This window comes from Pongo pygmaeus, chromosome 7 (genome assembly GCF_028885625.2).
Source record: "Pongo pygmaeus isolate AG05252 chromosome 7, NHGRI_mPonPyg2-v2.0_pri, whole genome shotgun sequence".
NCBI lineage: Eukaryota > Metazoa > Chordata > Mammalia > Primates > Hominidae > Pongo > Pongo pygmaeus.
Window position 1 is genome coordinate 35,439,748 of NC_072380.2, and position 14,714 is coordinate 35,454,461.

General features: G+C 41.8%; 1 protein-coding gene across 6 annotated transcripts in view; it reads left to right on the forward strand.

Annotated features, from left to right (window-relative positions):
- The first annotated feature begins 488 nt into the window (after positions 1–488).
- UNC5D (unc-5 netrin receptor D) overlaps positions 489–14,714 on the forward strand; it is a 554,235-nt gene continuing 540,009 nt past the window's right edge. For 4 of the 6 annotated variants that reach the window (XM_054499221.2, XM_063668621.1, XM_063668622.1 and 1 more), the window contains exon 1: positions 508–901. In XM_054499221.2, coding sequence (XP_054355196.1) covers positions 799–901 — 103 coding nt within the window. In that variant the 5' untranslated portion in view covers positions 508–798. Of the gene's footprint in view, positions 902–14,714 lie in introns of all 6 variants that reach the window. The other 2 variants (XM_054499220.2, XM_063668623.1) reach the window with 1 other exon arrangement.

Here is a 14,714-nt window from a genome sequence, read left to right on the forward strand (position 1 = left end):
ACGCATTTATTTTAAGTCTTTCTTTTTCTCAGGATGTTTTCCTGAGTGATGTCTGATCTAATGGGAAAAAGTGGAAGTAGGAGAAGCAGGACTTTGGAAGGGCTCAAAGTAGATGAACAAAACGGAGGTCTCCTGGAAGCAGGTGACTGAGTTAGGCAACCGAGATGCCCACATATCTGCGCGGCGTTTGCTCCAAGAGGCCAGCCGGCTCCGCTCAGCTCCCAGCGGCGTGGCCGCATCCCCGCCGCCCGACTCCCAGCCCTCTTCCTCTCTCCGCGAGCTGGGGCTGCAGGCGGGGCCCGAAGCGCCCCGGGGGCACGTGGAGCGGCCTCTGGCTCACCTGCGCCTCTCGGGCCCCAGCCCAGCGCGGCCGCTCCACCGCCCCGCCCTCCGCCCCGCCCCAGACCGGCTCATTGGCTGCCGCTCGGAGGGGAGGGGAAGGGGCGGCCGCGGGGGTCTCATTAGCGATGCGGACTCGCGCCTCCGCTCCGTAGTTCGGGGCCCGGCAGCGGCGCGAGGGCTGGGAACTGCGCGGCAGGGACTGCGGGTGACTCCGGCATCTGCGCTGGCGGCAGCGGTCGCCGCGCCGTGGGAAGCTATGGGGACGCGCCCTTTCTCGGGGTGCCCATTCAGCGGCGGCTCGGAGCTCCCTGCCCCGCTGATTTAGGAAGCGATCGTGGAGCAGAGTCACTCTCTGAGGACTCCCGAGACCCATTCGACTTGGGCCCCTCATCGCCGACCCTTTCCCGGGCTCCCGGAGCGTGAAGAAGAGCCGTCCTCCGGAACGCGGCGAGGAACATGGGGAGAGCGGCGGCCACCGGAGGCGGCGGCGGAGGGGCGCGCCGCTGGCTCCCGTGGCTGGGGCTGTGCTTCTGGGCGGCAGGGGCTGCGGCTGCCCGAGGTAAGCGCTGGGCAGAGCGGGCAGCTGGGGGCGAGGGCGCAGGGGCGCCAGCCTGAAGGAGCGGAACCCGCACCGATGGCGTTGGCTTCCCAAGTTGTGCCCTGCACCTCGGCGCTCCAAGCCCAACCGGGTGGGAGCCGAGTGGAGGACTCCGAGGGGACCACAGCCTTCCAACCCAAGTTTGCGATCTGCCGCAATCCTACAGGTGGCTGTGACCCAGGCCCCTACCGTTTTCCTTGACCCTCCTTGCCTGCTCTATTTTCGAAGCCCTCCCCAATTGCTGCAGACTGGAGTAGCCCGGTCTTCACTCCAATCTCGCTCTCCCCTCTCCTCTCCACTTCCTGTCAAGCCGAGCTTGGTCATGAGTTGGCGCCCATAGCGTTGTCGGAGAGTTCCTGGGGAGAGGGGCCAGGTGATGGGAGTGTCTGTAGGGTGGGCTTGAACAGAGAGGGTGTCCCTTCCTTTAGGGGAGGAACACCTATGCTGAAGTCCCTTCGCTCTGCGCCTAGCTTGGCACCCCTCGGGCGTCCTTAGCCCGAGGTCCCAGCCAGCCCTGGGCTTGGCTTGGCAGAGGCCGCGTGTGTGCGGGAGCTCGGGAGAGCGGCGTGCACCATCCCAGTTTAACCGCGCCTGCAGTGCCCAGCCGGGATGAGCACTTGGCCCGAGGCTGCTCACCAGGAGCCTCCTCTCCCTTCCGGGCGCTTGCTCTAGCTTGGAAGCGCGGGCCCCACCGAGCCGCAGGGAAACCTCTGCTTCTTTCAGACTTAGAAGCCTAGACCCCATTTTCTTGGATCCTCTGGACTCCAGCAGAGGGAAATTTCGCAACTGGTTTCAGCTCCACCTTGAGCGAGGACAGGCAGCATCAAGTTAAAGATAAATCCCAAGGACTTGTTTTGAAGATGATCAGAGGCAGTTTCAGACACAGCTGAAGTATCGGAGCTTTACCTTTGAAAAAAAATCGGAAGCTTTGCCTTCCCGCCCTTCTTTCCCTTTTTCCTTCTCTGTGTTCCATCCATTAGGCTTAGAATATGTGATACCGTTAAATGATTTGCCTTACACTTGCCTGGGGAGATGTGGAGCTGAGCTGACCACTTCACCTTCTGCTCTGTTCGGTCTCCTGAACATGCTCCGACCAGCCTGGAGAGTGAAAGGGTGGAAAGGGTTGAGGACGATCACAAAAGAACCAATGCTATCTCATTTTTATAAAAGCTTATGGTGTGTTAAAAGCAGTCCGGCTGCCTAGAAAGATTTTTTTTAAGAGGTTGATAGAGGCTTTCCATTGTATGATCCTATTCTGTGCCCATTTGCATTTCATTTCCTGAAAAGTTTTGTTTTTGTTTTTTTTGTTTTTGTTTTTTGTTTTTTAATGGAGCGGGCTTTTTAAGAATCAGGGGAGGTTTAAAAATGAGCCTCGGTGATTGTACACCCTGGGTTATGATGAACCACAGTTCTTTCTCGTGCTGGAAGAAGCACAAGCTTCAGCCATTTAATTTACTATGTACGGCAAATGCCTCATTGCAAAGTCAGCTCTCAGTTGTTTTTAATACACTCTTATGGGAAAAGTGGGTCTTTTCCAAATGTTGATCTAAATGTCTGAGTTTCCACTTACTATTCGTGTGGAATACCTCACAGTCACTAACTCCAGGTTCTCACCCTTGGAATTGGGTTGGTGACGTTGTCTTGAAGCCAGCTCGAAACAAGAGGTGGGGACATGCCAGCAGCCTCTTGGATGGAGTTTTGCTGGCTGCGAAACTAAGGCTAGCACCTCTTGTCTGCAAGCTGTTCTTTAAAGGTCTCCTGGAAAACATGCTGTACACTCTGCAGGCTTATTTACAACAAATGTCTTGCACAGATCATAGTAATATGCAAGACACATGGAGTGGAGCAGTAAATCTGACTGATATTTCCCATGTCATATTTTACATTCTGGGGCATGAAGCCCATTCCCCTTAGCAACTGTCAGAGAGTCCTCAAGAAATGAGCACTAGTCAGGCTGTGAAACCGCTGAAGCCACATGCACCTGGCTGTGCACAGTTGGGCATAATTGGAGTTTTCAGAATAGAGGGTGTGTTTCAGTGCTTATGAAGTTCTCCCATCCCAGAAAGGTGTCCATTCATTAAAACCAAGATAAGATGCACTGGTGTGGCATGCTTGCCTGACCACTAGTCTCACCATACTCTCTAGGATTAGCCCTAGGTTGTTCTTACCTATGCAATTAATAGTTTTTGTTCTTTAGGACTTTTCTTGTTGATTTGAAACAAGATACTTTACTTGCTCTAACCAACGGGGTATAGAATTATGCCATTTGCCTTGATGTTACGAGAATATTTAACAATTCAGTAGCGTTTTCTTTACCGTGTTTATCATTTATCTGTTTCCAAAATGATTGCACCGACTTTTTTTTTCTTTTCTTTCCCTCCATACTTATGTAGAAACCTCTGCAAATCAGAGGGAGATTTCAAATTGGTTTTGAATATACTCTAAGAGGAAGACCCTTGGGACAAGGAAATGTTGTAGAGCCCAGTAGTGGCCCAAGAAGCAATGTTCTGTTTCCCTCCTTTGTAAGCAAGACTTAGCTCTTCAGATGAACATCTCTGCCTGTCGGCATATTGTAAGGAAGGCACTCTGGTGCTATGATCACTGTATGTTTTTACACTTTCCAATTTAAAAGGAGGTTGTTTAAAAGTTATTCATGACCTGCCAAGTGCTAACTGAATCCACATCATGTTGTCATACTGATTTGTTTTTGTTCTTCAAGAAAAAAAGGGGGACTGCTGTTCATCTGCTTGTTATTTTTGCCTTACATACTGTACATAAGATACTGTAGTCATTAAAGGCAGAGAGGAAGATAATCTTAGACACGCTGAGCTTTCATACAATTTCTTGCTTTAAAACATTTCCTGGACAATGAAATGTTGATTGCAATAACTTGAATAATGCATTAATGGCAAGAGAAGTACACACTTATTACATAGGCATAATAATAGTCTTGTGATTTACACATACTTAAATCCATTTATCTGTCTAGCTCATACAGTTTAAAATCTATAGTCATTTCTTCCTTCATGAATGTTGTGAGGCCACCCTCTTCCTTCCCACTTTTCTTCTTCTGTTCCTTTTCCTCACAAATCTTTCTCTTCCTAGGACTATGAGAAAGAGTCTTTTTCCCCTATTTCCTGCCAGACTTATTTTTTCCTGATTCTTGGGTTGTGCTCTTATTTTGAGCAGCCCAGTGGCACCTTCTTAAGAGATCTTTTAAGCATCTCAGTTTTTAAGAAGAGATTAATTGTTCTGACCTGGCCCTATAATGATAGCACTTGTCACCCTTTGCATATTTTTTTTGCTCTCCAGATGACCTATCAGTGGGTCTGTGGTTCTTTAAGTAGTACCTCATAGGGGAGGGAAACATTTGGAGCTGTGGATCCTTTCTGAGCTCTCTCAGGACTGGATGACTGAATCCGTCAGGTAGCTCTACACTGTGCTGTCTTATTGGTTAGGAAATCACTTTTCTGTTTATTGTCTCAATGCTTCGTAAATTTGTTTCTATTGTCCTCTTCCTACCAAATGTAGTACCCAACTTAAAACACTGCCAGTGTTTATCAGGGAATTGGTTTATTGGGAGATAGTGCATGTTTGATATCCTTCCCTTCTGCTTTTTTTTTTTGTAATATCTAGGCTAGAGACTCAGACATGTATTAAAATTTAATCCCAAAGACAAGTGATTTATTCCATAGCATCCTCTTAAGGAAGCGGGTGGTGGTGGTGTGTGATGCCCTCATAATGGGAAGGCACATGTGTTCACAGTGAGCCCAGATGTGCCCTCCTTCTTGATTACACCTTTGCCATTAATGCTGATTGTCCCTTCATCCAGGCTGTTACTTGGCCAGCAACATCATTGTCTTCTCTTCCTTCCTCCTCCTTCTGATACCTTCATGAACTAACTGCTCAACAGAATAGATCAATGGAAACTTTCCCTATTTCTAGTTCATTCTTAGTCACATATTCTATGTAGAGACACTTATTTACTCCCTCCTTCTTTCTTTCTTTCCCTTTTCTTTTTTCCTTTCCTTTCCTTTTTCCTTTCTCTCTTTTCTTTTCTCTTTTCTTTTCTTTTTTGAGACAGGTTCTCACTCTGTCATCCAGGCTGGAGTGCAGTGGTACCATCATAGCTCACTGCAGTGGCGAACTCCTAGGCTCAAGTGATCCTCCCACCCCAGCCTCCTGAGTAGCTGGGACTGTAGGCATGCATCATCACACTCGGCTCAGTAATTTTTTGTGTGTGTTTGTTTGTTTGTAGAGATTAGCTGTACTATTTTGCCCAGGTTGGTCTTGAACTCCTGGGCTCAGGTGATCCTCCTGCCTTGGCCTCCCAAAGTGCTAGGATTACAGGTATGAACCACCACATCTGGCCTCACCCCTTTACTTTCTAAATGGCTACTGCTGGCATAAGACCATTATCATGTTGTTTGCACTCTTTTTGTATTGTACCTGTTCCTTAAAATAACACATTTCTGCAACTTTGTTTGAATATGAAATAATACTTACATGAAATAATAGTAATACTTATTAGTAATGCTTTCATACTTAGTTGAGTATGAAATAATACTCCTAATAATAGTACTTACTTCATGTGTGAGAGTCATAATTCTAAATGCTCTACAAACATTAACTGATGTAATCCTGAAGATAACTCTTTGAGGTGAGTACTGTGATTACCCCCATTTGTAAGATAGGAAAAGAGGGACATAGGATTGAAAGCTTGCCCAAGGCCATGGAGTTAGGACATAGTAGGGCCTAGATTTGTACCTACTCCATCTGACTCCAGGGCCCACAACAAAGACAATTTTCTAAACTATGCAGAAAAGAAAATGACCCTTGTATTTTGATGACAAAAGTACTCAAATGATATCTTTATTACTATCAAGAGGCATAGAGGAATTTAGAATACCTTAAATAAGTCTATAAATATGTTCAGATAGATCTAAAAGATTTGTGTTGTATGAAAATAACCACCCTCTCCCCATTCAGCTTACTATACTTTGGGATTGGATTCACACTTAAAATTCTGAGTGCCAGTTTCCAATATGATAGCTTGCTTTTGTTTTCAATTTTGAATTTCGACAGAAAATATGACTCTGATTGAATACGCCATCCATGGAACGGCAGATCCCATGAGACTATTTGTTGCATGTCTTGTATTTTTAGCCTTGTTTGCCAGGGAAATGTGGAGCATGAGATTTGAGAATAGATTGTTAACACCAGAGGCTGCTGTTTCTGCTGTTTTGGGTACTCCTGCTGCTGCTCTTGTGAGGCAGATGGCTAGATTCATTTATAGAAAATAGATATTCGTTCTATTTTGCATTTCCACTTTGAAAAGAACTTTTAATTGTTTATGCCACATTGCATCGTATGGCCTTATTGTGTGCATACACACGCTGTGCGTAGATAATTTTCAGAATTAGGTGGATGTTAATGTATTCATTTTGGATTGTGTTATCTGAAATCCACTGCTAATTCCTGTGCTTTTGGAATTTTCTCTTGAAAGTGAGTATGTTTTTGCTGTGTATTAAGTATTTTGTGCTCACCCTACCACCACTTCCCCTGCACCACTTCACTGAATTCAGTGATAGAAATATGGGGGTTGTGTTTATGGGGCTAAAGTAGAAACAATAACCAAGTAGTAACATTTCTCAGATGACATCAGGCCACTATAGAGCATAAAATATTTCTGAATATTGTTTCTATCAGGACAAGGATAAAATGAGGTCAGTATTCTTCTTATATGACCAGTCTCATTTTTTTTTTCAAACTTCAGAATAGCTTTTATTTTTTATTTTTAAATTTTAACACTTTTTAAAATTGATGCATCGTACATGTACTAGTTTTGGGGTACAAGTGATAATTTAATACATTAATATAATTTGTAAAGATCAAATCAGTGTACTTGGGTTATCTATCACCTTTTGATATTTATCTTTTCTTTATGCTAGAAACATTTGCATTATTCTCTTCCAGCTATTTTGGAATATGCAATAGATTATTATAAACTATAGTCACCCTACTGATCTATCAGACACTGGGTCTTATTCTATTAAGTGGTATATTGGTACCCATTTATCAACTTCTTTTCTTTTGATAGTTTATTTTATGAATGAGGACACTGAAAGAACTGAAAGTTGTCTTCCAAGAGAGGTCAATGTTGGCTTTATTTAATGCAAATATTGACTTTCTGCCCCCAAATTACTGGGTTCATAAGGTGCAAAAGAACCCTCATTCACAGAAAGATTGGTACAGGTACCCCCACCACTCCAGCCCACATTGTAAGGGTATTTTTCCACAGGTGGGAAAATATCACTGTAACCATGTGGTATTTGAATAAGAAACTTTACAGATGTTTTGTCGTTACATAAATTGAATGCCATGGTTTCCCAGTCGGGTAAGTCAGAGGGGAAATGACATCGCAGACATTTGGGAAGGTAAGTAACTGGTAGGCAGGGATAGGAAGGAGACGAAGCAAGAAGCCACAATGAAGAAACTGTCTGAAGTACTTCAAGGGACTCACCACCACTGGGATGACTATGCTTTGTGTGATACAATTCACGGACGTTGGCAACTTATTATTCTATTTATTTATTTATTTATTTTTGAGATGGAATCTCGCTCTGTTGCCAGGCTGGAGTGCAGTGGCAGGATCTTGGCTCACTGCAACCTCTGCCTCCTAGGTTCAAGCAGTTCTACTGCCTCAGCCTCCTGAGTAGCTGGGATTACAGGCATGTACCATTACACCTGGCTAATATTTGTATTTTTAGTAGAGACAGGGTTTCACCATGTTGGTCAGGCTGGTCTCAAACTCCTGACCTTGTGATCTGTCTGCCTCAGCCTCCCAAAGTGCTAGGATTACAGGCGTAAGCCACCGTGCCCGGCCCGCAACTTATTATTAAAGATAACGTATTTACTCAATAGTGGAGAAGATTTGCCTCTAAATAAATATGTGGTAGTTTAGGGTTGCTTAGAAGTCATTGGTGTCTTCTGTTAGCAACAGTACTTATTTAGTAGTTAACATCTTTATTTGAATTTAATGTAATAAACCTACCGGGAGAGAAAGGGAAGTCAAATGATCATGGGTTATGGAAGCTAAGCTGGTAATATTTGAAACTCACATATCAGTGCTTTTCAGATGTTAATGTGCATGTGAATTACTGCAGATCTTGTTAAAATGCACATTCTGATTTAATAAACGTGGGGAGGGGCCTGAGGTTCTGCATTTCTGACAAACTCCCAGATGACAACATCTATGGGCCATAGATGATAGTAATTCTTGTTTTCTATTTTCAATATTGTTTTCTCTTTTGCAAGCCAGTAAGAAGTGGAATTCCATGTAAGAATATTTTTAAAATACCAATTGAAGAATAAGAAAACACAAATGTCAATTTTAACTCAGACAAACAGCCACTTATAAAACAAATAGGCATTCTGAGGGCGCCGTCCTGATGCAGTGTAAAGCATTTATAAAGAAAGATGCTGCTCCAGTTTCACAATATTTTAAAAGTCTTGGATTTCCTTTTGAGCTAATTGGGGTCTTATATCTGCATCTAATTTATTTCTTGTCATAAAGAGGAAATTGACTCACCCAGAATTTTACCAGTTTGCCCAAAGTCAGATTTTTGTTAAATAAGAGGCTTTTCTAACTTTCTTTAGCACTCTTTCACTTTATTCTCTTGGCAGGAGCTACATACGCTTAAGAATGATCCGGAGTTCAGGATAATGAGGGGATGAGGCTATAGTTAAGCAAGAGATAGAATGAGAACAGTTGTTTTAACAAAAAAACAGAGCAGTGAGTCCATATGGGGTAGTAATGTTTCCCAAGTGGTTGGATCCTTGTCCCAACATGGTGTGGAGGTCGTGTCAGGCCACTCTGCCTTTGATGCAAGTTCTTTCTCATTCACTTTTACTTACCCAGTACCTGATAGGGCTTGTCCCATAGCACATGTTGAATAATGTGTGTTACTCAAACTTTATTAAGGCATAAATATTTAGAATAAAATTTCAAAAATCTACTCAATACTGTGATAAAACCCTCAGGAAACTTTATTCGCCAGAGGAAGAATAAAATAATTGTAAGAGGGTTTTACATTTGTTTTAGACAGATACTAAGGCCTACATTCCTAGATAGACTCTTCTAGAAAGATGATTAAGTGACATCTATCATGTGGTCCTATTATGCGTGGCTGTTTAATTCATGTGCATGCAACTTAACATTTTTAGGGGACTCACTTAATTTTGATTGCTTTGTATCTTTGCACCAACCCTGATATTGAACAGATGATGAAATTAAGGATGACTTTAGAGATTTTTTGACCAAAGCCAAACAAACCCAGATAGGTAGTGATAAACAGTGCTAGGACTAGAAGCGAAGCCTTCATGGTTTCAGGGCCTTTTCGATGATGTTACCATGTAATTCTATTTTATTAGCACATGGATTGATTATACTGAGGTGGGATGATACAGCACTTCACTCATATACCATTTGACAGAGATGTGGATGTATGAGCATCGGAGACAGAGAGAGAAATAAATGGATAAAAATTCATTTCACTACCTATTGTGCCTTCTTGGTCTGTAGAGTGGTATGTTTCTCATGGTTATAAACAGAAATGGCCCTGTCTGGGACAAAGGGCTGTCACAAATGTGTCAGGAATGATTGGAGGACAGTAACTTTATGAATTTATTGAAAATAACATGCTGTAGTATGGAGTAACTGATGTGTAGAATATTCTGAGGAACTTTTGAAAAATCAGGGGATTTAAAGTAGTTTATTAAAGTAAGTAAAATTACAAATTACAGTAGTTTTTCTCAGGTTTTGTTTTTAAAGATGTTATTACAGGCTGGTCACATTGGCTCATGCCTATAATCCCAGCACTGTGGGAGGCTGAGGTGGGAGGATGGCTTGAGGCCTGGAGTTTGAGACTAGCCTGGACAACATAGCCAGACTCTCTTCTCTACAAATTTTTTTTTTTAAAAGTTAGCTGGACGTGGTTGTTTGTGCCTGTAGTCCCAGCCACTCGGGAGGCTGAGGTCAGAGGACTGCATGAGCCCAGGAATTTGAGGTGACAGTGAGCCATAATCACTGCATTCCATTCCTGGAGACAGAGCAAGACCCTGTCCCTCCAAAAAAATTAATTAATTAAATAAATATACCATTAGAGACACCAATTTTTTCGAAGTACACTAGCTCCTCAATCTGCGTACTGTTCTAAATACCTTGTCTTTATTATTACTTTTGAGTGTATGTGCTTTATTTTTACTTTCTGTGTCCAGTTGTAAAGCTAAATTCTTCTGATTTGTGTTCGAAAGTAGTTTAGTGGCACAATACAATTGCACTTATAATAACAATTTCCATCAATATGTCATTAAGAAGTGCCTAGCCCGTTTTTTTAAGAAAGATGGAAAAAAAAATACAGAGCACAAAATACAGTTCTTTGCCAGAGTACTATAACTGTGTTGTAAGCCTTTTGAAACGAACTGGGAAAAGAAAGAATCTATCCTTCTTCTGAATAGACAACTCTTGTTTCTCCCTCAGTCTTGGGACCAGAAGCTGCAGTGATTACTAGCAGCTTGTATCAGGAGGTTTCCAAAGTTGTTTCTCTTAAAAACAGCAATCAGGATATTCACAGGTTTTGTCAGTGTGAGGTGTGTGGGAGGGATGTAAGGATTTGGGGGTTTGCTGTAAAGAAATAACAGGTTTGTTATTAATTTTATTTTTCACCTTAGAGCAAAAAATAAAAATATCCGTCTGTTGTTTTCTAAAGTTTAGCAGCTAACTTGCAATGCACATCAGTCTCCAGGATATCAATGTGAAAAGACAGCTCTAACCTACCACATTCTGCAGCGGAGAAGACCACTGTAGAGTCAATTATTAATAATTGTCAAGGTGATAAGGACTGTAATTCATGGATATCTGTGTGTATTATATATTAGTAGAATGTCATATATCATCATCATAGCAAACTTATATCATTAAAGTTATATGCCATTAATTTAAATGGCATTAGTAACACTTAAACTTGGGATGTAATCACAATTTTGACTCAAAAGTCAGCTGCTTAATTCTGCTAACCATCACTTCACTCTCCGTGGTGTCTCCCATCTAACCCCCTACGCTCGGTCTTTTCTTGTTTCCTTTCTCCTCTTCAAGTCAAAACTTCCTTTCCATTTAAGCAATGTGGGGGGCTGGAAAGTTCACAATTATGTGTACTTGAAACATCACTTTTTTCTCTAGTTCTTTTTATTTGTAGGAGAAGCAGTGACTAAATTGTCATTAAGGCTCCTTCCTGCTCTGACCTTCCGTGATGCCACCCTTTGTTTTCTGTACCGTTTATTCACATTATTTTTTATCATTTCAGGAAGCTTTTCTTGGCATTTTAAATATGCATCAAACCTTCAGTAAAGGGATAATACTCTGGAAATAGAAATTGCAGGACAAGTTAATGGGACTTCATAATGACGTTGGTAATCCTTGACTTAAGCATTTTCAAGAATATACCAACCATAAGAGAAATCTATTTTTTTGTTTTGATTTCTCTTAAATCAGTGGCTGTAGGTTAATGCATACATGTGTAACTAATGCAGAAGTGGGTTGGCAGGAGAAGACCTGGAGGAGTTAGGCACCCTCTGCCATAGCTCACCATTGCTCAGTTGGGTGTATGGGACCCCTCTTGCTAGATTGGCTTCTTTCTTTTTTTTAGTAGATACCAGATATATGAAATTTCATGTTAAACTTGCAGATCTGAAGTCTTATCAAATTGTTTTCACGAAGCACCATGACTCCAGCAAAACTCACAAGATATGGCACTTGGCCCTCCAGTTTGTCTCAAATCAATGACTTGGTCACATTTTGTTAAGAGATTTAAAGAATCAGGGAGCCAGTTGGTCCTCATTTTCAGTAATTATCTTTGCTTGAGCCGTGGGCATACAACACTTTTTCTAGATTTGTAGAATAGTGTTATGTCATGGCCCTTTATTGAACACTGATTTGATCACTGAGTTTCTGTTGCTCTCTGTTTCACATTTGCAAAGAAAAACAATCATAAAATTACATTGCTAAAAAGGGCCCTAAAATTTCCAGGCCAAAGTCCAAATTTGTACATGAGAAAACAAGGTGTCAAGGAGTGAAGTTGCTTGCTTGGCTTTTAGAGGTCATTTCAGTCCGTCCCTGCCCATGAATCCAGGTCTTCATTTTCTCAGTGTTGTCCTTGCCTCTTCCCTTTCAGGCTTATAATAACAAAAGTAATCAATAGAGGCACAAAGGAATTCAAAAGAATGATACCAGAAGACTGAAGACTAAAGACTATTGATCATTTTACCCTTCTGTTAAAGGATGTTTTCCTTTTATTTAAAATGTTTATATTTTTCTAAAATACCTTTGAAATTACAGAGATTTTTTTTTTCCTTTGGCTCACAGAATGCTGAGGTCATGATATGAGGGATGCAGTTTGGTGTAGCAGAAATAATATTGTAAAAAAGGTGTGCATTATAGATTTGTGTTTGGGTGAAAGTTAGGGTGTCTTAAGTCTTAATCTTAAGCTTTTGTTCCAGTTACTTAACATCTGGATCCTTAATAATAAATTTGTTCAGTATGAATCTACTAGGAGGTCCTAAATAACTTCTCTCTCTCTCTCTATATATATATATAAATACAAAAAAATTATACATATATACATAAATATATATATATAAAAAATATATATATTTTGAAGAAAGCTTTCCATGTTGGCAGTAATATGTCCATGATATCCTCAAAAAGCCATAAATCTACATCCAAAAAGAGTGACTGGATATACTTTTAAAAGCTTTGGTGGCCACGCGTGGTGGCTCATGCCTGTAATCCCAGCACTTTGGGAGGCCAAGGCAGATGGATCACCTGAGGTCAAGAATTTGAGACCAGAGTGGCCAACATGGCGAAACCCCGTCTCTACTGAAAATACAAAAATTAGCCAGGTGTGGTGACAGGTGCCTGTAATCCCAGCTACTCGGGAGGCTGAGGCAGGAGAATCGCTTGAACCCGGGAGGTGGAGGTTGCAGTGAACCGAGATTGCACCACTGCACTCCAGCCTGGGCAACGGAGTGAAACTCTGTCTCAAAATAATAATAATAATAATAATAAAATAAATAAATAAAAACTTTGGTTGCTTCTTCTCATGCAGTTCCGAGTTTCTTTTAAAGTGAATTCTGCATCTCTTGTGACCATAATAACGTGCAAAAAGCAATCCCTGTATAGAGCTTATGAAACTCTTGTGCCTCTATTATGATTATTCATGTTGAAGCCACCTTGCTGGAGAAGTGTTAGACACACAGGGTGTTGAAAACTCCTGATTCTTGGAGATTAGGTGTCAAAATATTCAAGGTTTGGCTATTTTTAGCAATTTATCAGTGAAGTGTCTTGCTGCTGGAAATAGTGGTCAGGCTTTGAATCTACAAATCCCTTGTCTTCACTGAAAGCCATTTTTTTTTTTTTCAAAATTGCAGAAAGGCAAACATCTGTAGTATTGTCACCTACGGTTAGGTGAGAACATCATAGGTGCTTTGAATGTGTGTGGGCATTTACTTTTTTTTTTTAAGTTATTTAAAAGTTTAAACGGTTTTATTGGAACACGTTAGATTAAAAGATGAGCACCAAATGTTTAATGTAACCCTTGTTTATAGAAACATCCATGTGTGTAATTGAAATTCTGAAGAGAAAGAGTTTAATTCTGAAGTTCTCAGTCAGCTGATGCCAAGGCCTTGATCTCAGAGCACTTAAGTCAGAATCTCAGTGGGAAGAACCCAGGGTTTTGTTTGTTGTTGTTTGCTTGTTTGTTTGTTTGTTTGTTTTAAGTTCCTCAGGTCGTTCCCAATTTGGGAACTTAAGACTGAGAGCCATGGATTTATTTATTTATTTCCAAATAATTTCAACTTATATTTTAGGTTCAGGGAGTACATGCGCAGGCTTGTTACCTGAGTATACTGCGTGATGCTGAGGTCTGAGAATGACTGATCCTGTCACCCAGATAGTGAGCATAGTACCCAATAGTTTGTTTTTCTTTTTTGAGATGGAGTCTCTCTCTGTTGCCTAGGCTGGAGTGCAGTGGCACGGTCTCGGCTCCCTGCAACCTCTGCCTCCCTGGTTCAAGCAAATCTCCTGCCTCAGCCTCCCAAGTAGCTGGGATTACAGGTGCACGCCACCACATCCGGCTAATTTTTTTCTATTTTTAGTAGAGACGGGGTTTCACCATGTTGGCCAGACTGGTCTTGAACTCCTGACCTCAGGCAATCCACCCGCCTCAGCCTCCCAAAGTGCAGGGATTACAGGCATGAGCCACCGCTCCTGGCCCCAGTAGTTGGTTTTTCATCCCTCCTTCCCGCACTCTAGTAGTCCCCAGTGTCTGTTGCCGCCATCTTTATGTCCATGTGCACCCAGTGTGTAGATCCCATTTATAAATGAGAACATGCAGTATTTGGTTTTCTGTTTCTGAATTAATTTCCTTAGGATAATGAGAGCCCTGGATTTAATGCGTGCATTGATTGTGTATAAACGTAGAAACTGTCCTTTCTTGAGAATTCAAGAAGATATTTGAAGATTCCTATCATGACAAATGCGTAAGATATGAAGATGACCGCCAATGGTTCACCTCTTCCTCCCTATTAGGCCTTATCTTTCCACCTTGCATCCTATACTCATCTGTTTTCATGTTGCTATAAGAACATACCTGAGACTGGGGAATTTATAAAGGAAAGATGTTTAATTGACTCACAGTTCAACATGGCTGGGTAGGCC